At 55.0% G+C, this 22,681-nt stretch overlaps 8 protein-coding genes across 8 annotated transcripts; 5 read left to right on the top strand and 3 right to left on the bottom strand.

Moving 5' to 3' along the window:
* Nucleotides 1-868: 868 nt before the first annotated feature.
* ACO1O0_009098 (uncharacterized protein) lies at nt 869-3,620 on the top strand (the record flags this gene model as incomplete). Its single annotated transcript, XM_083198451.1, has 2 exons — nt 869-2,753; nt 2,815-3,620. 2 exons carry the CDS (start codon nt 869-871, stop codon nt 3,618-3,620), a joined length of 2,691 nt encoding a protein of 896 aa, XP_083046186.1.
* Nucleotides 3,621-3,828: 208 nt separating this feature from the next.
* Nucleotides 3,829-4,333, top strand: MHF1 (kinetochore component CENP-S-domain-containing protein; the record flags this gene model as incomplete). Its single annotated transcript, XM_083198450.1, has 2 exons — nt 3,829-3,861; nt 3,923-4,333. The coding sequence occupies 2 exons, from the start codon at nt 3,829-3,831 to the stop codon at nt 4,331-4,333; spliced, it is 444 nt and encodes a 147-aa protein (XP_083046185.1).
* A 311-nt stretch (nt 4,334-4,644) lies between these two features.
* CHA1 (L-serine/L-threonine ammonia-lyase CHA1) lies at nt 4,645-5,749 on the bottom strand (the record flags this gene model as incomplete). The annotated part of the gene is made up of 2 exons (XM_083198449.1): nt 4,645-5,605; nt 5,667-5,749. The coding sequence occupies 2 exons, from the start codon at nt 5,747-5,749 to the stop codon at nt 4,645-4,647; spliced, it is 1,044 nt and encodes a 347-aa protein (XP_083046184.1).
* A 2,033-nt stretch (nt 5,750-7,782) lies between these two features.
* ACO1O0_009095 (uncharacterized protein) lies at nt 7,783-10,163 on the top strand (the record flags this gene model as incomplete). Its single annotated transcript, XM_083198448.1, has 2 exons — nt 7,783-7,801; nt 8,107-10,163. 2 exons carry the CDS (start codon nt 7,783-7,785, stop codon nt 10,161-10,163), a joined length of 2,076 nt encoding a protein of 691 aa, XP_083046183.1.
* A 342-nt stretch (nt 10,164-10,505) lies between these two features.
* Nucleotides 10,506-12,184, bottom strand: cdc1 (DNA-directed DNA polymerase delta subunit POL31; the record flags this gene model as incomplete). Its single annotated transcript, XM_083198447.1, has 4 exons — nt 10,506-10,726; nt 10,786-11,710; nt 11,778-12,087; nt 12,138-12,184. 4 exons carry the CDS (start codon nt 12,182-12,184, stop codon nt 10,506-10,508), a joined length of 1,503 nt encoding a protein of 500 aa, XP_083046182.1.
* A 944-nt stretch (nt 12,185-13,128) lies between these two features.
* On the top strand, nt 13,129-13,992 carry CAF16 (CCR4-NOT regulatory complex subunit CAF16; the record flags this gene model as incomplete). The annotated part of the gene is made up of 1 exon (XM_083198446.1): nt 13,129-13,992. One exon carries the CDS (start codon nt 13,129-13,131, stop codon nt 13,990-13,992), a length of 864 nt encoding a protein of 287 aa, XP_083046181.1.
* Nucleotides 13,993-15,491: 1,499 nt separating this feature from the next.
* On the bottom strand, nt 15,492-16,828 carry ACO1O0_009092 (Mis6-domain-containing protein; the record flags this gene model as incomplete). The annotated part of the gene is made up of 5 exons (XM_083198445.1): nt 15,492-15,500; nt 15,566-15,829; nt 15,878-16,048; nt 16,095-16,218; nt 16,395-16,828. The coding sequence occupies 5 exons, from the start codon at nt 16,826-16,828 to the stop codon at nt 15,492-15,494; spliced, it is 1,002 nt and encodes a 333-aa protein (XP_083046180.1).
* A 4,115-nt stretch (nt 16,829-20,943) lies between these two features.
* On the top strand, nt 20,944-21,265 carry ACO1O0_009091 (uncharacterized protein; the record flags this gene model as incomplete). Its single annotated transcript, XM_083198444.1, has 2 exons — nt 20,944-21,061; nt 21,114-21,265. The coding sequence occupies 2 exons, from the start codon at nt 20,944-20,946 to the stop codon at nt 21,263-21,265; spliced, it is 270 nt and encodes an 89-aa protein (XP_083046179.1).
* Between the last annotated feature and the right edge of the window lie 1,416 nt (nt 21,266-22,681).

The following is a 22,681-nucleotide window of genomic DNA, read 5'->3' as shown; positions in this document are numbered from 1 at the left end:
GGTGGTGTCGGGGAATCGGGATGGAACTCACGCCAGGGGATGAACATGAAGAGAACCCCAAAGACCATCACTTGGAACCATTAACCAATAAATATCGCACTATTAATTATGCTGCATCTTGACATGCCAGCACACATATATATATGCGTCCTTGACTTCTTGGCAACGTCTTGCGGGGCCGCCTTGGCATGGTCGAGCCCTTGAGTTACCTATTGTATGACAAGGTCAAAGAATCCCGATGGAGGTGGTACAAACATGCACAAACATCCCTGGGACGCGCGTAAGTAGATAAATCCCGGGTCCTAAATCCCCGATTTCCATAGTAACAGCCGCGACAGTCCAAGAATCCCTCCCGCTTCTGGGGCCTTGCCGTGTTTCCTGATGGGGGAACTGGGCACCCAGCTGGGTCGAGATGAGCGGTCTGCCGCGCTCACCACTCCAGATATCGCCCTATCCATGCACGCGACACGGTGAACCGATCATCGGGCATATCGCCCAGATGGCGGCGCCCGGAGCTGAAGGCGCGGGCCGTGCGGCTGGAGCCAACAGCCAATAGTTGGCGATCCGGACTCTGTGAGGACCCTGAATCCCATGCATGCTACCTGCAACAATACGAGGGGCCAGGGACTATCGACTTACACTGCAGGTTCTGGCCTCCCGGCTTGCAGCCCGACAGAGACCCTTCCGCCTCCCCAATGGGAGTCAAGGCTTTGACTCTCAGGCATATGGACATTGGGGAGCCTACTATACTTATCCTCTTTGCCCCCTCCGATTCACTTCGCCTGTTCCGAGTCAATTCGCCTCTTCCCTGGTCCTACATTTTACCGTTGACCTCGAACCCCCGGTATACGTCAGAACATTCAACCACATGAAGTCGGCAGTGCTGCTGGGCGTCCTGGCCCTGGCCAGCCGGACCCTGGCCGACCCAACATGGCCCTCCGAGATCGATGAGCTCGAGGAGATCATGTTCCAGCTCGAGTCCTTCCGCGCCCGCAAGTTTGCCGATACGGTCAGCCCGTGCAACAACGAGGCCTCGGGGCCCGGCCGCCTCAATGCCGCCGAGTGGCTACGGACCGCCTTCCACGACATGTCGACGGCCAGCGTCTACTTCGAGACCGGCGGCCTGGACGCCTCCCTGCAATACGAGCTGAGCAACTCGGAGAACCTGGGCCCCGGACTCACCACGACAATCGAGTTCATGGCGCCCTACATCTCGAGCAGGTCGAGCCTCTCGGATCTGATTGCTATGGGGGTGTACATGTCGGTGCGGTCCTGCGGAGGCCCCGCGGTCCCGATCCGTGCCGGGCGCAAAGATGCGACCACCAAGGGCAACACGGGCGTCCCGCAGCCCCAGAACTCGGTGCTCACATTCCAACAACAGTTTGACCGAATGGGCTTCACGGGCGAGGAGATGATCCAGGTCACGGCGTGCGGGCACAGCATCGGCAGCGTGCATTCGGAGCAGTTCCCGGACATTGTGCTCGCCGGCACGGGCGAAGACGACCAGAAGGAACTGGACTCATCCGCCGCCGTCTTTGACAACAAGGTTGTCACCGAGTACCTCGACGGAACCACCAAGAACCCGCTGGTTGTTGGCCCTGCGGTCAAGGCCGGCAAGCACAGCGACTTCAAGGTCTTCAACTCGGACAACAACGCAACCATGGAGGGTCTAACGAACCAGGAGACCTTCAACAGTGTCTGCAAGAAGGTTCTGCAGAAGATGATTGACGTGGTGCCCCCTGGAGTGACGCTGACGGACCCCATTGCCCCTTACGAGGTCAAGCCGGTCAACCTGCAGCTTACCCTTTCCCAGGGTGGGAAGACTCTTCGGTTTACAGGATACATCCGGGTCAGGACGACCGACATCCCTGAAGATGATATCGAGAGTGTCACTATCACGTATAAGAACCGTGATGGGAAATCCAGCTGCGGTTCCGGAGGCTGCTCAATCACCGCGACGGTGCAGGGGGTCAGTCAGGGCTTCGACGACACATTTGCCTTCTTCCCCATCGCTACAGACATCCCAGCCTCCACCGGCATCTCCTCTTTTGTCGTCACCGTCAACTACGTCGACGGATCGCAAGATGAATATGACAACAACGGCAAGGAGTACCCGCTTCAAGACGCCGTCCTCCTGCAGCTGCCCCAGACCTGTCTTCTGGGGTCCTCGGGGGCCTTGACTGTGACAGCCGCCGTCCGAAACGACCGTGTCAACGAGGGTGCCAAGGCCTCTATTTCGTACAAGACGGCCCAGTCAAACAGCCCCGCCCCGAAGCTGCAAAGCAACGAGATTGATCTTGACGAAGGTGACTGCGTGGGAGAGTACACATTCTTCACCACCGAGTGGACGATTCCTGGCGGCCTCGCCTATGAGGCGTACATCGACGTGAATAACGGAGACGCTTCCGACAGCTTCAAGAGCGCAGCCGGCATCGGGGGCACATGCCGCCCTTTTGCAAACCCGGCGGCCTGTGCTGGAGGTGCCGGGCCGTCGTCTCCAGTCTCGTCCACGCCGGGGCCGACTCCAACTGACGATGTGCCCACTGGCACAACAACCCCAGTCCCAACGCCGACTGGGACCCTCCACCACCGGGACGCCGTTGGTGGGTACGTCCTGGTGTCATGCTGGACCGAGGGTGATGGGATCCGTGCTCTGAGCGGGTCGACGTACACAGGTGACGACATGACGCTGGAGAGCTGCATGGAGTTCTGCAGCGACTTCGTGTACTGGGGTACCGAATATGGACAAGAATGTAAGTGAAGCACTCCCACCCCTCTTATTGCAGAGTATGGGTGCTGACGTGACTGGTATAGGCTTCTGCGGAAACTCTCTCGACGGCAGCAGCAAGGAGGCTCCTCTGGAGGAATGCAACATGGTCTGCAGCGGCGATGATACTCAGTACTGCGGCGCGGGTTACAGACTGGAGCTCTACTCGACCACAGCGACTGTGATTCTCCCAACGCCAACACCCACACCCACACCGTCCCACCTCGAGAAGGTCCAAGACTACTCCCTGGTTGGTTGCTGGACCGAGATCCCCGGCGGGCGCGTCCTCAGCCAGCGCGCCACCAACGACCCAGACATGACCAACGACATGTGCGCCACCTTCTGCCACGACTTCCGCTACTTTGGCACGCAGTACGGCAACGAGTGCTACTGCGGCAGCCACGTGTCCCAGCCCACCGAGTCGGCGCCCCTCGAGGACTGCAGCATGCCGTGCGCGGGCGACGCACAGTCCTACTGCGGCGGGTCGAACCGGCTGGAGCTGTACATGAACGCCGACGTGGCGGGCGGCGACCCGGAGCAGCCGATCGCTGCGGGCGACTTCTCGTGGTACGGATGTTGGGCCGAGCCGGACGGCGCGAGGGCGCTGGGCGACGCGGTGACGGTGGGCGAGGACATTACCAACGCGGTCTGTGCCGAGTTCTGCGCCGAGTACGAGTTCTTCGGGACCGAGTACGGCAGCGAGTGCTACTGCGGTGACGAGCTCGCCGAAGGCGCCGAGGAGGCGGGAGCTGGCGAGTGCAACATGCTGTGCGCGGGGAGCGTGGTGGAGTTCTGCGGTGCTGGGAACAGGCTGTCCGTGTACAAGAAGAAGGAGGTTGTCCAGGTTGTATAGGTAGTAGTACGAATATTGATTTAGTATATGGCTAGTATTAAATTAATAATGATGGTGGATGATTGTACAGAGTTGAGTTGAGCTGAGCGAAGACCCCTCCATTTAAATGGCGACATGCCCCGCGACGCGTCTCCAAACGCGACACCCCCCAGCTCCCTCAGAGCTCCCACTCTCCCCTCGCACAGTATCTTAACCTCGCCAACCCACCATGGCCGACACGACGCAGGAAGAGGACCTCGACGTGAGTTCAAATAACATAAGCACACAATCTGCACATGCGACCGACAAACTAACAAACCCAGCGCCTCAAGGCTGCCCTGTGGTACGCCGTCGGCCAGATGGTCGACGAGGAGTCCCTCAAGCGCAACCGCAACGCCACGCCCCAGTTCATCGGCGCCCTGACCGAGCTGGTCTGGACGCAGATTGGTATTTTTGACTCTTCTTCTTCTTCTTCCCTCTTCCTTTTACAAGAACCTGTCCCCGTGTGTGACATGGCTAACCGAGACCTGTGCCGCGCAGAGAACGTTGCCATCGACCTCGAGAGCTTCAGCGGGCACGCCGGCCGCACGACGGTGACGACCGACGACGTGCTGCTGCTGGCGCGGAAGAACCCAGACCTGCACCAGCTCATGGAGGAGTTTATCGACGCGAGGAAGGCTGCGGGTGCGACCGCGGGAGGGCCGGGCAAGGGGAAGGGGAGGGCGAGGAAGTGAGTGGCCAATGCTACTTAATATGGCGTTTGGGAGTTGTTTGGGAGCATGCTTGTCATTGTGAAACTGGTTGATTGATTGATTGACGACAAGAATATACCTATGTTACGTCTATCCGCCATATCGCCACCCGTTATCGTTCGGTGTCGAGACTCGAACAGGGAAAGGTGCCCGTTATCCAACTTTCTAGCGGCCATTCAACACCAAAACACCGACCAGCCAGACAGGCCTCACATCCCGTCAAGCAAAAGGCCCAAAACAAGGACTTGAAACCCCATAAAAATGCCACGAAAATCCAACATTAGATACACCACTCAGCGCGTCTTGATGGCTGACTCGCTGCCGTACTTTTCGCGGTACGCCGCCAGTGTCTCAAGCCCCACGCCCGAGCCACCACACACCTCGAGCACCACGTTCCTGGCCGCCCACTCGTCGTCGCCGAGGCCCTTGCCCAGCAGGTGCCGCAGGTCGCCGCGGTACGCGACGGCCAGGGTGGCGCCGCACGAGACCTCGACGAGCAGGCGCGCGTCGTCGGCGAAGCGCACGCAGCTGATGGCGGCGTCGGCGTCGGACACGGTCATGCTCACCAGGTGCTTGCTCGTCTGGGACCAGCGCCAGGTCTGCTCGGAGACGCGCGACGCGCCCAGGGAGGTGGCGATGGAGGTGATTCCCGGCAGGGTGACGTGGCGGCCGGCGCGGATGCTGGCGTTGAGCGAGTCGGCGCCCTCGGTCTCGACGGCGATGATGGTGGGCTTGGTGTCGGTGCTAGGCCCGCCGGCGCCGTTCCAGGGCTGCGACTCGACGGCCTGGATGACGCCGTTGACGAGGCCGCCGCCGCCGACGGAGCAGACGATGCCGTGGATGGGCACGTCGAGCTGCTCGCGGAGCTCGGAGACGATGGTCGAGGCGCCGTCCCAGACGTGCTGGTGGTCGAAGGGTGGCACGTAGACGCCCGAGGGGTCGTGGGCGAGGAGCTCATCACGCAGGAAGCGGTCGGCCTGGGCCCAGGCGTTGCCGACGCTGTGGACATTGACACCGAGCGTGAGGAGCTTTTCCTTTATGAGCGGAGAGACGGCGGTGGGCAGGACAATGGTGGCCGGGCGGTTGAGGGCGACGGCGCTGGTAGCACAGGCCAGGCCGGCATTACCACCCGAGGAGCAATAAAAGTGGACATCGTTGGGCCCTGAGGCAATGGCCCGGCTCATGAAGTTGCCGATGCCACGGGACTTGAAGGAGCCGCTAGGCTGGAGATTGTCCAGCTTGAGGTAGATGTTGCTGGCGGCATGTCAGATCTCAGGTCGGCGTAGAGAGATAGCAAGAGGGGCGTAAGTACCACCCAGTGACGCGGGACAGCTCAGGGCTGTGGACGCATGGCGTTTTGATGTAAGGGATCTTGATCTCGGCAGGAAGCGAACCCATAGTTCCGACTGTACGAGAACGAGAGTGTTGGTGGTGAAGTTGTGAGGATGAGATCAAGCGGACTGGTACAGTGAGTACCTTGATGTACCCCGTAAGCACGTAGCACGTAACTTATAACCAGGATGAGTCCGCCTCAAGTCGGGGATATCCGCCGCCAGCCGCACAATGGCGCGTCCAGGGAGCAAAACGCCGCAGTGTGGAGGTGGAAAGATCCGTGGAATCTACTGTAGCATTCGATGGCGCCCGTAGTTCGTCAGATGGGCATCCAAGTCTGGACAGGTCTTGTCTCGGATCTGTAGCGAATTGGGTCACCCTTGCACTATGATGAAGGATCGTTAGGTACCTCAGCATATACTAGTAGTATTATATGCAATTCAATGACCAGAGTTGCCTCAACACATGAGTCTTTCCTACCGTTATAATCTTACATCTTTTGAGTACGAGGTAAAAGCTTCTGGCTTTTGTTAGAATTGCTCAATCCAGCCCACTAGTAGGTACGTAGGTAAGGTATGTGTGAGTACGGCAAGCCGGCAACGTGCCGAAAATACTCGTATACGTTTCCTTATCCTTATCAGCGGATCTTGGCCGGGCAGAAAATTCGGTGGGGGAGCATCCGCGTTGGGAAGGAAGCTTCCAACCTCACATCCCCTCCTTCGCCCACGTTTCCAAGGTCGCCAGCGTCACCAGCGTCACCACCCCCCATTACGTTGTTATAGGGTAAAAGATGACAATCCATGACAACTCGGCTCCCGACTCTACCGCTAGCCCTGCTCCCTACGGGCGCTTATGCTCGGAATAACACTTGGCCAGGCGGATGCACCCATGTCAAATGGAAACAATGGAAGACACACCCTCGCTTTGACTGGGTGTCCCCGTCCCCTAGGCAACTCCTAGCTGCCGAATCAAGTCTCCTCCCTCCGGTCAGCCCGGCTGGGGATGCGGCTGATCTGGCCCTCACTTGGTCTTGTCGCAGGGCCCCGTGATGCCGTGATCCCATTTCCACGGCGTTATGGGAAAGTTGGGCCGTGATGGACCATGATGCATTGGCCATGTGTGTCTGTGTGTGTCTTGGCGCTGCGGCCTTCTTCGGGCTATAGAGGCAGGCTCTGAGGGGAGAGACGCCAATATTTGGGGTCCATACTTGAGACCAATGCTCCCGGAAGCGAGCCTCGTCAGGCTGTGCCGAACTTCTGTTCGTGCTGTAGCCTCTGGTAGTACATATGTTCATGATATCGCCACAGTAAGTTATTAATATCGCCGTAATTAGTATATCAATAGTATATCAATAGTATCACGATAGATATACACATCAGCATCGACCTAATAAATAATACCGTCAAACTAAGCACGAAATTCTGAAGTGTGTACGGCTGAGATTGAAGTTTGGTTTCAGCCCAAATAGCTTTGCTCGCTCCCAGACCCCAATACACACCAAAATCAGGCTGGGAGATGCGCATTTGGACCTGGTCCGCACAGAAGAGCAAGTGCTCACAGTCTTCACTCTGCCACAGTCCACCTAGGCATTGCTGTCCTGCCCAGGTAATCATACTATACCAAACACACCCCAGTTTACAAGCCAAAACCACTCTTAGCACTAATATCTGTCGATGGCCTTGATCATACGTACTAGTAGTTCCACTTGTATATCTTCAGCCTCATCATCGCTAACTTTAACACCTCCCACCACTCGAGCACCATAAGACATGCAAAGGCCTAGCTAGCCTCAAAAACATCCATTTGATCTTCTTTTGTGATACTGATCTTTATACTTTACATCCTGGCCAAATATTCCGAGGCCTTGTAGGTGCTGTTGCCTTTCATCCACGCCAGACACCCTTCGTCTTGCTGGTGTCGCACTCAACTCTATACAACCTCCCCAACCACACGGCTTTGCACACTTCAACGCCAACACTACAAATCTGATCCCTTTCTCTACACTTCTTCTGTAGAAGAGGTTCATTCCTTCTTTTCACACCTTACATCACCCACTTACCTCCTCTTGAACATTAACCCTGCTTACCACTCCCAACACAATGGCGTCTACCGAAGACCGTGAGCCAGAGGCGTCTGCCCAAGCTGAAACTCCAAAGTTGGACTCTTCATTCAAGATGAATTGGATTCAAGTGCAAGAGACTCTCAACCTCAATTTAAATGTGCCAAACAATTCTGAAGCCATTCAAGTCGAAGCGTCCGCAGTATCAAAGGACCATGCTGATAATACAGTATCTCAAGAGAACCGACATTTTTCAGAGGATGATGAGTCCCCCGGAAATTGTCGCATCGATGGGTGGTGTGAGTTGCACATCGCCTTTGGGAACTAAGAAGTAGAATATTGCCCTTGCTAACCAGGAGGTTAGTGATGAATGTCGCCGACTGGGAACGCGGAGATGAGACTGAAACTGTTGTCGACGACGAAGACAGCGCCATGGACAATGAACCTCCACAACAGACTCCACGGGCCAAATTGAAAATCCCAGGAAAGAAAAGGCCTGAGACAGGAAAAACGAACACACGGGAAGAAGATGACCTACAACACCTTCTTATTGCGGCCCTTGAAGCCCCTAAGGGTGGGGATGGAGATGTTCCCATGACCTTGGCAGAAGACCATCAGCCCCAGCACAGAGACGGTGAGCACCAACACCAGAATTCTCCTCCCCGGCATCGCAGAGTTGAGGAGCTCCAGAGATCGTCGCGACGCCCGGGTCGCACCCCATCGGGCTCCCGCAAGAGAAAGCGCCCCAAGACTGACGAAGGGCGATCCAGGGCCTCGAGATCAAGAAGCCGCTTTGCCACCCCCGGTATTGCGGGGTGTTCGGATGGACAAGATGCTATCCCCCTCCCGCTTGAGATGCCAAGGAGGTCTGACTTTGACGGGAGCTCTCCCAGCAAGACTCTGCGCGTTGAATACTACCAATGGGGCCGTCCCAGCCCCCGGATACCTCTTGACCACCCCATGATACCCAAGTACGCGCCGCGTCCAAGAGATAGGGTGCCTAATCCCATGGATGATTCTGCAGATGCCGAGGAATTTGAAAGTTTTCCCTGCCGGTCATTCTCAAGAAATACTCCCAAGAAAACTCCCAAGTCGTCGCCCTTCATCTCACGGGACGAGGACGAGACGTTGGACCAAGAAACAGACAAGAACGGTCAAGCTAAAGGGGCTTCAAAGGACGATGAACCTGACCCACCCTCACTCAATGACATGCCAACGGAGGTCCGTGAGAGGATATTCAGACACCTCCTCGTCCGCAAAGACCCCATTCATGTCTATGACGGCTGGACTAAGGTTTACAGACAAACGAGGCAGAACCGACAGAGCCGGCAGTCCCAGCAAACCAAATCTTTGGCTGAGCAACCGGTCGAGTCCCTTCAACCAGCCATCCTCAGGGTATGCAAGACCTTCTTCCAGGAGGGCATCCCCATTCTATATGGGCAGAACAGGTTCCTATATCGTCTGCGCGACGCACCTATTGTAACCGCTCCCCCTCCAGTCGACGTGTCAAAACTGGCGATTGACGACTCTACTACCAATGATCAGGCCGGTGAGACCGCCAACGACGATGTAGAGCACGATTCCGACCCCGACTACGAGGAAGAACCTGCTCGCTTTGATGTTGTGGCTCGACGATCAAACCGTAGGGGCAAGAGGAAAGATCCTAGCATGGATGGAGCCATCCATATTGCCAAGTACTTCTCCTTCTTCCGCTTCATCATCGTCGAGGCGGAGCGCAATCGCCATGAAGAGGATACTATGAAGGGCATGGCAGACGCTATCAACGTCTTTGTCAAGCCGCCCGTGCTAGAACAGGCAATGGCTTCTACTGGCCCTAAGACCAACGTCAAAGGGACAGACAGTGGTAGCAAGCGCTCTAGAAAGCGCCAGCGCAATAAGACAGCCACCACCGTTGGCAAACAAGACGACCCCTCAAAGGCCAACATCCACACCCTCACGATCAAAGTCCACCCACGGCACATCGACTACGACGTAAAGGGCAGACCCACATACAGCTTCACCCCCTTCTTCGCCGGCGCCTCGCCCGTCATCAAGGCCATGAGGGCTCTCTTCCCGCAGTTCCTCCGCATCGAGGTCATCACCAAGCACGACCAGCAGGAGCGCCGCAAGGGCGCACGCATGTGCGTCGACATGCGGGCCCTGCGCATCCTGCGCCGGGTCCGGGACACGGGCCAGGACGACTGGGGCTGCGACAGGGTCATGGTCATGGACCGCTACCGCAGGGCCAAGATCTGCCTGAATGCCATGGCGGGGCTCGAGGACGTGGTGCTGCGGTACTGCCGGCGGGACGCGTCCAACCTAGAAGACGATGAGGTCCAGGGCCTTGCACCGTGGGATGACTTTGAGGATATTGGAGAGGATTTTGGAGAGGATGTTGGGGGGATTGAAGATGACGACTAAGGTTTCTGGCATGGCGAGAGTTTGATCTTGATCTGCGGCTACAGAACGAAAGGACACGTTATTTGAGCTTCTGTGAGCTGTGGCCCCTTGCTGATAATGGTGAAAATGAGATCAGGCCACCGAAGTACTCAGGGGGACGTAACTCGGGGGATCAATGGTGAATAAAAGCGGTGAATGGTCATATCGCATACTCGTAGCTCTCTAAGATTCATAGACGTGATGTCCCCTAGCCCTTCACATCAATAGATTTGTCGCTTCCTGGGTATGTATTCCGTTGAAGAAAATCTCGTAACTCCATCCTATCGTGGGCTCTTCCCCCCCCCCCCCCAAAAATACCTAAACCTAACTGGTCATGATCTGCACCTTGCTGACCTCTAATGTTTCCGTGTCCACGAGCACAATCTCCTTTTTAGCCGCAAATGATGGGACAGTGATAAGCCTCACGGACTGACCCGCCGGTCCGTGGATGACCCTCGTCCCGAACTCGGGCTGGTTGCCGACAAAGTAGAGGTGCGGACAGTCCTTCAGGACGAAAGGGTCGTCATCTTGGAAGGGGTAACTCCCTAGTACAAAGTCAGTTTTGTAGTCAGAGCAACACCGTAGGTTCGGCAAGTTCACTCACACAAGGTGTCTGGAGCTGTGGGAGCACAGCACCGCCATCTGCACATGGCCTCCATCATCCCCAACCTGTCATCACTCTCGACGTACTTAAACACGTCGTCCACGTTCTGTCCTCCGGTCCCCAGTATCCTCCAGCCTTCTACCTCGGCCTCCCACGGGTTCGTTACTGCGTCGAACCACCCCGGTTCTTGTGATCCTGGGTTCTTGCTAAAATTCCTCGACTTGGGAAACATGGCTATGTGAATGGGCTGCTGCGGATAACTCGCATTCGCCGGGTCCAGCTCTCCCGGAAGTAGAGTGACAGGGATTGAGGGGAGAAGCTCGGTCAAAAACTCGTCAAAAATTTGGGATGGGAGGGCGTTGTAGGCGCTGGCATCGTAGCCATATTTTTTGGCCGACTTCTTCCCGTCGGCCTCCTCCTCCTGCTCAGACTTGGCCGTGGAGATGGAATTTCCGGCAATAATGAGCCTGCTGATCTGGGCCATCTCCGTCTGGGCCGTGGGACCCAGGGCCTCGCCTAGAAGATATTCCAGGAGAAGATTGAGCTCCAGCGCATATGAGGCGTCCGTGCCTGAAAAGGAGAGGCCAGAAACTAGGGCCACCTTCTTGCCCACGCTGGTCGGCGCATTTGCCATCTCCTCGTCCTCGTCCCCAGCTTTTGCTTTAGCCTTCCCATTGGAGGCCTTCGAAAGGCTCCACCGTTCGGGTTGGGGAGGCAGATCTGGCAGCTTGATGTCAATAATTTCGAGCTCGCCGTTGGAGTTCTCGGTGCCCATGACGGCAATGATGCAGCCCGTGACTAGGTTGACGGATCGGAGAAGGTCGCCGGCGAGTCGAATGCGGCCCGAGTCGTCCTCAAGCATGATTTCGTTGCTGTCGACGTCGGTGAAATACTTTTGCGGCATGACAGGGGCGGATATCCAACGCTAATGAAGCACAAGTCAGCCTCCCCAGCAGTTCCCTTCCCCGGAAGATCTAGTGGACAATACCCACGTCCTTAGACACATCATCAAGAATATCTGGCTTCAGGGGCATGGCCACGAACACGGTGCCCACCACCCAGCATAGCTCCCCCTGGCGCACGTCGAGCACCCGCTCCACCCGCTTGGCCTCCTCACCACCAATGACAGTACCATCCCAGGAGGCGGCGGCGACCTCCTCAACCGCGGGTCTAATCTTGGTGAGGCGCAAGAAGTACATATCGCCATATTGCTGCTGGTAGGAACGCGCCTTGTCGAGCTCGTACGTATGGAGAGGCTTGTAGTCGGAGACAGGGCGAGATTGGAAGATATGGGGAGAGTCCCTGTCCCTTCCGTCAGCTTAGGACCATTGGAGGTTGGCGAATAAACTCACGATGGCTTGCGCAGCAGATTCTCTGCTACATCTTCGAGGGCAACCATGATTGTGAGCAATGAAGAGGCAGCACAGGGTGAGTTCGTCGAGTCGAGGGTCTGGAGGGTCTTTTTCGGAGTCGTGACGCGTGACGCGCTTGGAGGTGGCAGCGTTGGATTTTTGGCGTAAAGTGGCTGCCCAGTGCCCACCCGCCTGGGCGCAGGAGCTCCAGAGAGTCGAGGCCCCACTAACAACCTGGAAAGCTCGCGTGGGCCGTTGGATGGATGAGGGGCAGCATCATCACCAAGATCAATACGGGGTATTACTTCAGTCAAATGTGCACTCCTCTGCTAAATCACTGTGTAGACTGTGCTATGGTGCGAATTTCTAAATTAACACTATGCCCTTAACATTCCATGAATATACCTCTACACCAACCACAGCAGCGCTCGTAACTAGAGGCAACGCTTATAATTAAAGGCAGCGTTTATAATTAAAGGTAGCGCTCGTAGAGGCAGCGCTCACGATCAGAGGCAGCGCTCACGATCAGAGGCAGCGCTCGGGGTTCTTCGTAGAATCAGAGGTAACACGGAGGAATAGTCGGATAGAGACGATGTTAGTGTTTACATGAGATTTCGACGATTAGTGCCATCACCCTTCCGTATTAGGTTAAATATAGTCCACCCAGTGTTTTCTAGTAGAAAGGTGCACAGTTTACTAAGGTATCTCGGGCCACCAAACCGCATCCAGCGCATTCCGCCCCAGCTTAGGAGCTCTAGGTCATGCTAAACTCTCAGTCCAAGCGATGACTATTGCTTGATGATTTTTCAACCTCAAGCCTCATATTAACCCCATCGGGCAGCTCAAAAGTCGGTGGGTTCTTGTGTTGTAGAAGGTATAAGAAGCCAGCACTCTCTTCTCTCCCACTTCTACCCCGCCTACAACCACAATTCCTCCCCTCATCTCCAACCTCCTCATCAACAATTCCCTCCTCGCTGTCCAGCCGTTCATCATGACACCGCCTGCCAAGCCTCCCCGTATCGAAGTCAAGGACCTCTCGTACACGTTCCCCGACTACTCGACCGGCATCCGCAATATCACCCTCGACCTGCCCCCGCGCTCGCGCACCCTCCTGATCGGCGCCAATGGTGCCGGCAAAACCACGCTCCTCCGCCTCCTCGCAGGCAAGCGCCTCGCCCCCAGCGACTCCATCTCTATCTGCGGCGTCGACCCCTTCAAGGAGGGCCTCGAGGGCGTCACCTATCTTGGCCTCGAGTGGGTCCTGAACCCCATTGTGCGCACTGACATTGGCGTCAATGAGCTCCTCCGCTCCGTCGGCGGTGACGCCTACCCCGACCGCCGCGACGAGCTCGTCCATATGCTCGACGTCGACGTCAACTGGCGCATGCACGCCGTGTCCGACGGCGAGCGCCGCCGCGTCCAGCTAGCCATGGGGCTCATCCGACCCTGGACTGTGCTCCTGCTCGACGAGATCACCGTCGACCTCGACGTCCTCAGCCGCGCCGAGTTCCTGGCCTGGCTCAAGCGCGAGACGGAGAACCGCGAGTGCACCATCGTCTACGCCACCCACATCCTCGACAACCTCGCCGGCTGGCCCACCCACCTCGTCCACATGCACCTCGGCGCCGTCAAGGAGTGGAACAAGACGGACGTTATGCTCCAGGCCGTCGACGGCTCCCTGGGCGCCTCGGGCAACAGCCGCCTGGGCGAGCTGGTGCTCGGCTGGCTGAGGGACGATCTCCGCGAAAGAGGACCCAGAAGCCAGGCCAACCGCGGGCCCGAGGGCAAGACGTACGGGTTTGGCGGCATGAAGATCGGCGGTTATGGTGACGAGTCGAAGCAGAAGGAGACGTAATAATCTCTTCTGCGGGAGAGGATTAATGTTGTTATATTACGGCGGTAGTTTGGGAGGGCACTCAACTGCATAATTCGGCGTCTTGGGTGGTCCGGGGCACAAACTCAACAGTGCAATTGGCGTTCTTCGGCGGGGGCGGGACTCAACACTGCTTTTACTCGCCGGGTTGCATTTCAACACTCATAGTAGGTGGCGCGGGTCGTGGATATTATCTTGTTCGTTTGGGTCTTTCTTTGATACTCTGCATTCAACCATAGGGGGATCTGGGCTATGGTCAACCTCAACTAGACAAGCCCTTGATGATGTTTTCAGTACATCCAACACACACATACAGTTACATACATCCATACAACAAAGATGTAGAAACAAAAAACTGGTTTGCTTCATTGAGAGAGCCTCTGCTTCGCGTCCCCTTTGCCCTCCATTGTGTTCTTTAGCACAGTCATAGTGCACTTGAGCAGCTCCGCGACACCTGGTAGACCCTTTGCTGAGAGACTGTTGAGGACGCCGATCCGATAGTCCTGCCAACTCAGGTTCATCCCACCCGAGGTTGCTAGCCGTACTAAACTGGCCTGGTTAACAGGTCCGGCGTGTCGCGTCCGAATCCGTGCCCCTCCCTCCAACTCCTTATCCTCCAGTTCCCGCACTCGACGGATGCTCTGGTAGCAAAGCGTTGGCGAATGCGAAAGGCCGAATAGTGAGGCGAGAGTGGAGCTCCTGTCAACCGAGGAGACATAGGACGCGAGGGAATCAACGGTAGACCGGGGGATCAGGCACCCGTGCGCATTCGTCTCCGCATTGCTGAACGCCCGCGATCTCCAGAGGCAGTTACATATATCCATTAGATATCCGTTGTAGAGATTGACGTACGCTCGGTCGTACGACAGCGCGTCGATTCTGAATGTACCGTCAGAGCGCGTCCTAATTGCCATGGCCGCCTCAAATCCCCTCTTGTAACAAGCCAAGACGTAGCACAACCGTGACACGTTTGCTAGACAGCTACTAAAGAAAAGCGCATAAATCAGTGATGAAGCAGGAAGTTCGATCCTGATAAAGTGTCTTAGGGTCTCGTCAGTGACTAAACGGACAAAGACCTCGTAAAAGTCGAGAATAGTTGAAGCCGATTCCACTGTTGGTGAAATTTGGATAAACGTCAGGGAGAGGCCATTAACATGACGAACCAAGGACCCCACTGTTTGGCTGGCATGATCTGGGACAGTCTCGCTTGCCTGAAGGAGAGATGTCCAGTGGTGGAGGAGGTTCGTGTAGAGCGTAAGGAGGGACTCGTGGAAGTGGGTACGATGGGTCAATATTGCACTCTCGAAAGGTTGGAATATATGGTCGTAGAGTTCTAACAAAAACGTCAATACGACTGGGATTGGGTGTCACAGTACTCAACTGACCTTGGAAATCATGAAGGGGGGCATAGGAAAGGATTTCGAAAAGACAATCAGAGCGGCCGGTGCCATCCCAAAGCTCAAAGAAACGAGCAAAGAAATTCAGCAGAACTGGGGGCAATGTCTGGTCACGAAAGAGTCAGCAGGGCTGTAATGAACTGTGAGATTTCACAAACCTTTGTTTGGGCCGCAAAGTCCTTGACCACATCCAGCACATCCCAGAGCGTATCTCCATCCGTATTTCCACTGATAACATCTTGGAGGACAGCATGCAACCAGTGTGCCACCCTCTGGTAGGTTTCGTCGCTTGGTCGCAGCAGCAAAAGTTTCTGCAGTAGAGGGTCGGCCAAAACCGCAACTAGTTGGTTTGGTAACTCGAGTCTATCAATACTCTGGGCGAGGCTGCCGGCATTTTCAACTTCTTCAAGAGTAACAGAATCCTACATATGTAAGCAGCCAACTATTCCAACAAAGGGGAGTAGACAAACTTCGTTCGCATGAGAAGTGTGCACCAACGGGACCACCTTGTGCCTCTGTGTGCGGTTCAGAGGCCTGTGGATTTTGAACCCATCCCGTGGTCCAGAGTCAGGGTCTTGTGTAGATTGGAGATGAGCGGCTTGGATCTCATCCAAACGAGTCCGCCATTGAGGGTCAGGGTGCTGGGTTGGTCAGTCACGTTAAGATATGGGCACCTCTAATCAGTACCTTAAAAGCAGAAGCTTTCCCCCGGACAGCTTCCCCGACAATAATTTCGGGATAGTAATCCTTGAAGACGCGCAGCAGACCGATGAGGCAGGGGTCGTTGCCTGTTTGTCTCGAAAGGTTAAGGCTGTTGTTTAGGTTAGTAGGAAAGGAAAGTCAATTAGGCCCGGGTATGTCTTACAGAGCTTGGATACGGAAAGGTTTGACATGTTTTCGTCGTGTGATCAGCGCCAGTAAGTGACTGAGTTGTGGTCTGATGAAGTGAGCTCCTGATTCAAAACCTGCAAGCAAAAGTAGATTTACCTTGTAGCCGCAGTATCAAGAAGCGTGAAGAGAACGGGATACGCCTGTGAGAGGACAGATGGTGACTCGATCGAGTGATATACCAGAATGAGCCAACGGATGAGGGCAGCCTGAATGTTCAGGGATGCCTTTAGTAGCCCATGGCCCAGGCAGGCAACCACTCGTATCACAACATCCCGAGAAACCCGCGCAGCAGGGTAGAGATTCCTGACGATGGCGTTCAAGCTGCCTTGGTCCAGAAAACAAGGGGTGGTGACGAGGTCGACGAGCTCGTTGAGGGCATCGGGAAGCAGCCCACGGTCGTAGGCGGCAGAGGTGAGATTGGCGACAGTGGGCCTAATGTTCGTAGATCGAGCCTTGGGGGGTAGCACTGAACCTTGGACAACGTCTTGGATGAGAAGATTGATATCCTCATCGCGGCTGACAGGCGCCATGGCGCATGATGAACTCCCCGTGCCGGGATGTGAGCGATGGGGTGAAGGCCTAACAATAGTATTCCTATGTAACGGCGATTACGGCCGGGAGTGGGACGCGTCAAGTCGGGGACTCGGGGAGAGAGACGCGTCGAAGACGGAGTGGGGCAGGTGGGAGCTGGGAACTGGAAGTGGGGCGGTCGGCTAGAAGTTGGTGACACGGGTGCTACGCTAGGGTACCTACGGAGTACGGAGTATAGTGGTACAAGTATTACCGATTCGCCGGTCCCGCTACCGGGCTCGAACCAGCCCCTTGGGACACAAATTCACTACGAGGAAGGTGCGGCGGCGCCTCAACCACGTATCACCTTCCAAGTTTCAACAGCCATGACACCATGGCCGCTGAAGAAGAGGGAGAAGGAACGGCCCGAAAGCCCGAACAGCGCAAGAATACTGCCGATATTGCCCAAACACTAATAATATATCAGTCGTACTATTACTACGTAAGTATGTGTACAAACGTGGCAGGTTTCATGTGTCGCGCCCTAGTGGATAACGGCTTTCCCGTGCTTCGCATTGACTCCATGACTTCATGACTTCATGCCACGATGACCGCAGATGTATGGGCAAGTAGGTGGGACATATGGACATCCTTGCTATCGCTGTTGTGTTTTGGGGCAGTGTCGTGGGCCCGTACAAGCGACTGCCAGCTGCTGTCTGCCTTAGGCTCATCCTTTGTTGTAGGCACTCTGGAGAAGGAAGGTGTGATATCATCCAGCGTGGAAAGTGCAGTTCTTTGTGGCAGGCACCGCGGCTGTTTCCTTTGCATCTTTGGCTGGCAGTGCACAGGCGCAATTTAGCGCCAAACATCCTCCCAGACGCTCGTATCCTCCATCTTCCTACGCATCGAACCCGACCATCACCAGTCAGCCCCCTAATAGCACAGTCGGACATAGCGATGCGATGACAACGCCTTGGCTTCCACCAGCCCGCAAAGCGCATCCAGTAATCTTCGCCAAGCCAACCCGCCAGGTCATCTACCATGGCCGTACTTAATTTTAGGCATCCTTCTACGAGTATACCTCAGCCATCAAGTTGAAAGTGGGCAGCCAATGTTTGGCCTCGTGAGACAGGATCCTCGTCGATGGCCATGGCGTCTTTCCCATGGAGCCGCATCTCAATCGCCATGTGACCTCTGTCGACCCCTATTGGAGGTGGTAGACCGCCCATCCGGTGGCGCTCAACGCTCGACACAAGCGACGAGACTTGGTCCGCAACACCACGAGTCCGTATTATTACACGTCGCCCGAATCCCCAAGACTTTTTTTTCCCATGGAGCCATAATGGAGCCATATGATCCGAATCTTGGGGACATGATCGGCCCTTCCACCCGGATCGACAGACATGTGAACCGCCATTCACAAAGATTTTTTGATCTCGTCAACGACTCGGCATAAGCACCGTGCGCCCCGGTTACGCCACCGTCTCACCCTCTATGCATTAGGACCCGCGACCTTCGTTACTACTACCAGTCGTAGTAGTTGGCTCGCACCAAGTACATGTTACTACGTACGTATTACGCTGTCCACGCAGTGCTCTTTCCAGACAACTACCCTGGCTGCCTAGATCGATCATCCTTCTTCTTGGGATGTCTCCTAAGCCCCCATGGGGCCTGAAAGCCAGCTAATGCTTATCCTCAAATGGTAGGAATCCATCATTTCGGCGACTCCAGGCTGCCCAAGCTGCCAGGCGCTGACTGAACCCGCAGTAAGGCTTGACCGATGACATACCACCTGTCCATTACGATTCAGCCATCTGGTTTCACAACCGCTGTCAACTGGCGCCTTGTGTAACTACTCTCCAGGCCCTTGGCCGCTCATTGCCCATCCTGGATTCGCGCGGGTACGGGCCGCTCAGACCAACCCTGAATGGACCACACCAGCACATCCGACCTACTTACGCATATGGTAATACGTATGTACACTCATACAACCGACCCTACGTGCCTCCAGCTCGTGATCCATCCCTGGTCCAAACCAACACGGCCATGTCCGAACTTTCTCAGGTTCTAAGCACTTGCCCAGCGCGGGTACTTGTACAGCAAAGTACTTGTACACCTGCACGTCGCATTTCCATTCAGTCGTCATGTTAATTCGGATAGCCCCGCTGCACGGCTGACCGCATGTCGGCTCACTCAAGGGCTGGCCAGCCTCCATTCCTGGTGCTGATGGAGTGCCCATGCAGCTGGGATACCCAATTTCGACTTTGCTCTCCCCCCACTCATCCACGACGGGCAAGATGAATGCAGGGTTTGTTTGTATTGCCGGGCCTACCTCCGTCTGCCTCCGTGCTCTTGAAGTGATCGTCCCTTGAATTCGTCTCTCCCCCCCCCCTATTAGAAGAAAGACACATCTCGCAGAGATACATAAACCTCTCGCCGCCTCGGTTCTGACAGTTCCTGGTTCTGTCTATCGTATGAATGTCGCCAATCCCTATCGTCCAATGACTATATATTAGACTCTCAGATACGACTTTAGTTGAACATCCCTCCTATGATCGGTCTTATGAGTATTTATCTCACGACAACTCATCGTTGTCGAATCTATCTACCCTGGGTCCTTAGGTCACGTCAAGCGACACCCCGCCTAATTCGTCGCGAATATTTAGACAACAGCCCTGAACAGCGTGAGGCTTCTCGATAGTCTGCAAATAGCCTCCGACACACACGCCGTTCCACGTCATTCTACAGGCATTTGGGCAGAAGAAGATCCCTCAGGGATTAAAGGAGGCCGGAAAAGCTACGGCCAAAATTTCCTCTCCTGGCTATCAAAGCACTTTACGACCATGTAACGACAACCAGAATGCCTCAAGAAGACGATCCTATGCCAGATGCAGGTATCCACGACCGGCCTATTCCATCTGCAACTTTATTATGGGATCGTCAAAATTGCGTTCCTCTGGATGGATGCCTATCAAAAGACGACTTAATTCTTCTCCTTACTCCGGTAGTGGAACCTCCCGAGTCTCAACCGAATGCCGCAAGCGACCCCTTTGAGCCGTTAGGACAAGCTCTCTCAGAAACGTACCCACTAGTTCGACATGTCCCCTACACCAAGAATGGAGGGGTGACGGGAGCTCATGTTGCCTTTATCAAGAAGGCGGACGTTATTATTTTTATCATAACCGGGTTTCCGACAGGCGACGAGCCATCGCAGCCTGAACTAGGCGAAGCAGTCAGGGAGGCTTGCGGATCGCGCCCGCTGATTGTCGTTTTCTGCTGCCGAATCCAGGGCGATATGATGCAGAACTACGATTTCCCGACTGTGATACAGACTACAGGCTTCTCAGGTTCAGATCTCCTTACGGTGTCCCACCTCTTACTAGAAGGAGAGACCACCTCGAGCCGATCAACAACTCAGTCTCCACAGATTACTCCATTTACCAGCACCTCCTGGTCTATTCAGCCATACGACTATGAAAGAGACCTAAGAGAAGTACACTTACTCTGGAACGAAAATGTTCCTTGCCAGTTTCGTCTAGACAAGACTGTTCTTGGATCACTGTTGAGACGGGATGGATACGCGATGCATTACGTGGTTCGAGATCCGACCAGCAGTGGTATCCTTGGATTCTGTGCAACGTTTACGACATTCGCCGATAGCAAAGAAGAGCAGCTCATCGGTTCGATAGCTGCTCTCGTAGTTAAGGATGGATTTCGGAGACGAGGCGTAGGTCGGGCACTCCATGACGAAGCGCTCGGCAGACTCGGCAAAATTCGAGGAGTGTACCGGGCACAGCTAGGGACGACATTCCCACGACTTCTATATGGTATTCCGGTCGACCATCCAGACACGAGATGGTTTCAAGAGCGCGGGTGGAGTTTCGATCAGTCAGGGCCGGGGACGGGTCGTATCATGGCGGACTGGGTATTGTGGTTTTCCGATTTTCGGCCTCTGAATCTTGCATCAGCTGGGTTAAGCTTCAGGTCGTGTGAGGTCTCGGACTCACAGAGGGTTTTGGAAGTGGTGGGGAGGGAATCGGAGAGAAAGCACGGTTTCGGCTGGTATGATCAGTATGCCCGGGTTATCGACAGCAGCTTCATAGGAGACGTCATCCTTGGTTTTGAGGGCTCGACCATGGTAGCAGCCGCTATCACCTATACCCCCAATGACGGCAACCTGACTGCCTTAGATATCCCCTGGGTGTCGTCGATCGGGTCTGATGTCGGTGGCGTTACCTGCATCTGTATCAAAGGTGAGTGCTGGGATCCGCCTAGCAGTTTCGTGACTCTGCTGATGCTTCTCAGACGATGACCCCGAGATGGTCAACCGTCGCGATACTGTCATGGTCCGTCTGCTTTATGCCTGCTGCAAAGCGCTTGCCAGCCGCGGTATGGCTGGGATATTCCTTGACGGGCTCAAGGCCAACGAAAGCGGTGTCGAAACACTCGGTGAGTAGAGAATTGCGAGCTTGTGATCTTCGTGGCTGATACGACTTGACCAGGATTCCGGAAGTGGGCACAGTATCGAGAGGTCTGGCAGCACATTTGAACCAGCTCGCAAAACAAGGCCTGTTTGCCAGTCGAAGAAAAACTGCAGGGACAAGATGCGGCACCTTGCCTCAAGCTGAACAGATCTGGTCAACACACCGATACTATGTACACACAATGCCTGAGCTTTCGGTGGCATCCTGGCACCAGAGTGAGGCTAGCGGAGGTGAGGCAGGGATCCAACCCCTGATCCTGGAGGGCTGACGACAACTAACAAGCCTCACACCTAGTGGTCGTCTTGGCTTTCTTGAGTTGCTCTGGACATGGGGAAGACATGGATCTCGCTCCAGACTCAGGGACTAAATTGTCTGCCTGGAGACAAAATACGAAGTTGCCTAAGTGTCAAAAACGACGGGTGTTCACATGTCAAGATAAGTTGTGGCACAAGCGTCATTCACATTGGGAAACCAGTCAAACAGCGAACTATGATTTTCTGCATCTGGTTCATATCGAAAATACCATGGAGTTCTTCATCGGGTTTACTCAGCCTGCGTTCAATGGTCATTCTATGGTAGCATTAGTGTTGGAACATGCCCACCCATCCGCTCACGTCATCTCGCCTCTTCGCAGGCACCGACGTTGTGACTATGATCCTAAATGCACCACCCGCTTGGCCTTGGCCTGAACTCTCTCCTCTACCTACTCTCAAGTCCATAGTATTAGTATAGCTCCTTAGCGCATCTCCGAGCAGCTCACCATACGCTCCCCGCACAGCCACACTAGCTGGGCTTCCACTTCGATCAGACAAACAGGCGATTCTTGCGCGTAAAACTTCACAGGCGGTGGAACCGTTGGAATTAGCAATACGTTGCACAGCCAAGGGGGAGGGGGGGCCAAAGAGACTAGAGTGTGTGCCACCCGGATGGGTACACCATGCGTCAAGCATGTCGTGTCACGCACACTGAACAACAAGTCGCCATTCCCATGCTGCATTTGCCTTTTCAGTTTGGCGGTTTCGTCATATTGATAACTGACTAGTCTGCTTGGGGTATTTGGGATTCAAACCCTTGCGTTATATACAATTCCAAAGCTCACGGTTCACCCTCTGCTTGTCCTTCACAATATATACCGATGTGTCGCCGCTAAGATCTAGTAAACCTAGGGGAAAGAACCAATTATTCTTAGTGAATGAGATAACATGGTTCTTGGGGGGGGGAAAGTGTAGAAAAGAGGATGTAAAAGCAGGTCGAAAAACTAAACTTTTGAGGGTCCGATTCAACAGTATCCCGTATACGCCGCATTCCCGCAAACAAGCCATGATAAAACAAACATATCATCCATCATACAAATCATCTCGCCATGTGAAAACCAGGCGGTTGGGAGAG

The sequence above is a fragment of the Amphichorda felina genome, assembly GCF_050947745.1.
Source record: "Amphichorda felina strain 45539 chromosome Unknown scaffold_9, whole genome shotgun sequence".
Lineage (NCBI taxonomy): Eukaryota > Fungi > Ascomycota > Sordariomycetes > Hypocreales > Bionectriaceae > Amphichorda > Amphichorda felina.
The sequence above is the reverse complement of the archived record's forward strand: the minus strand, read 5'-3'. Positions and strand labels throughout refer to the sequence as shown.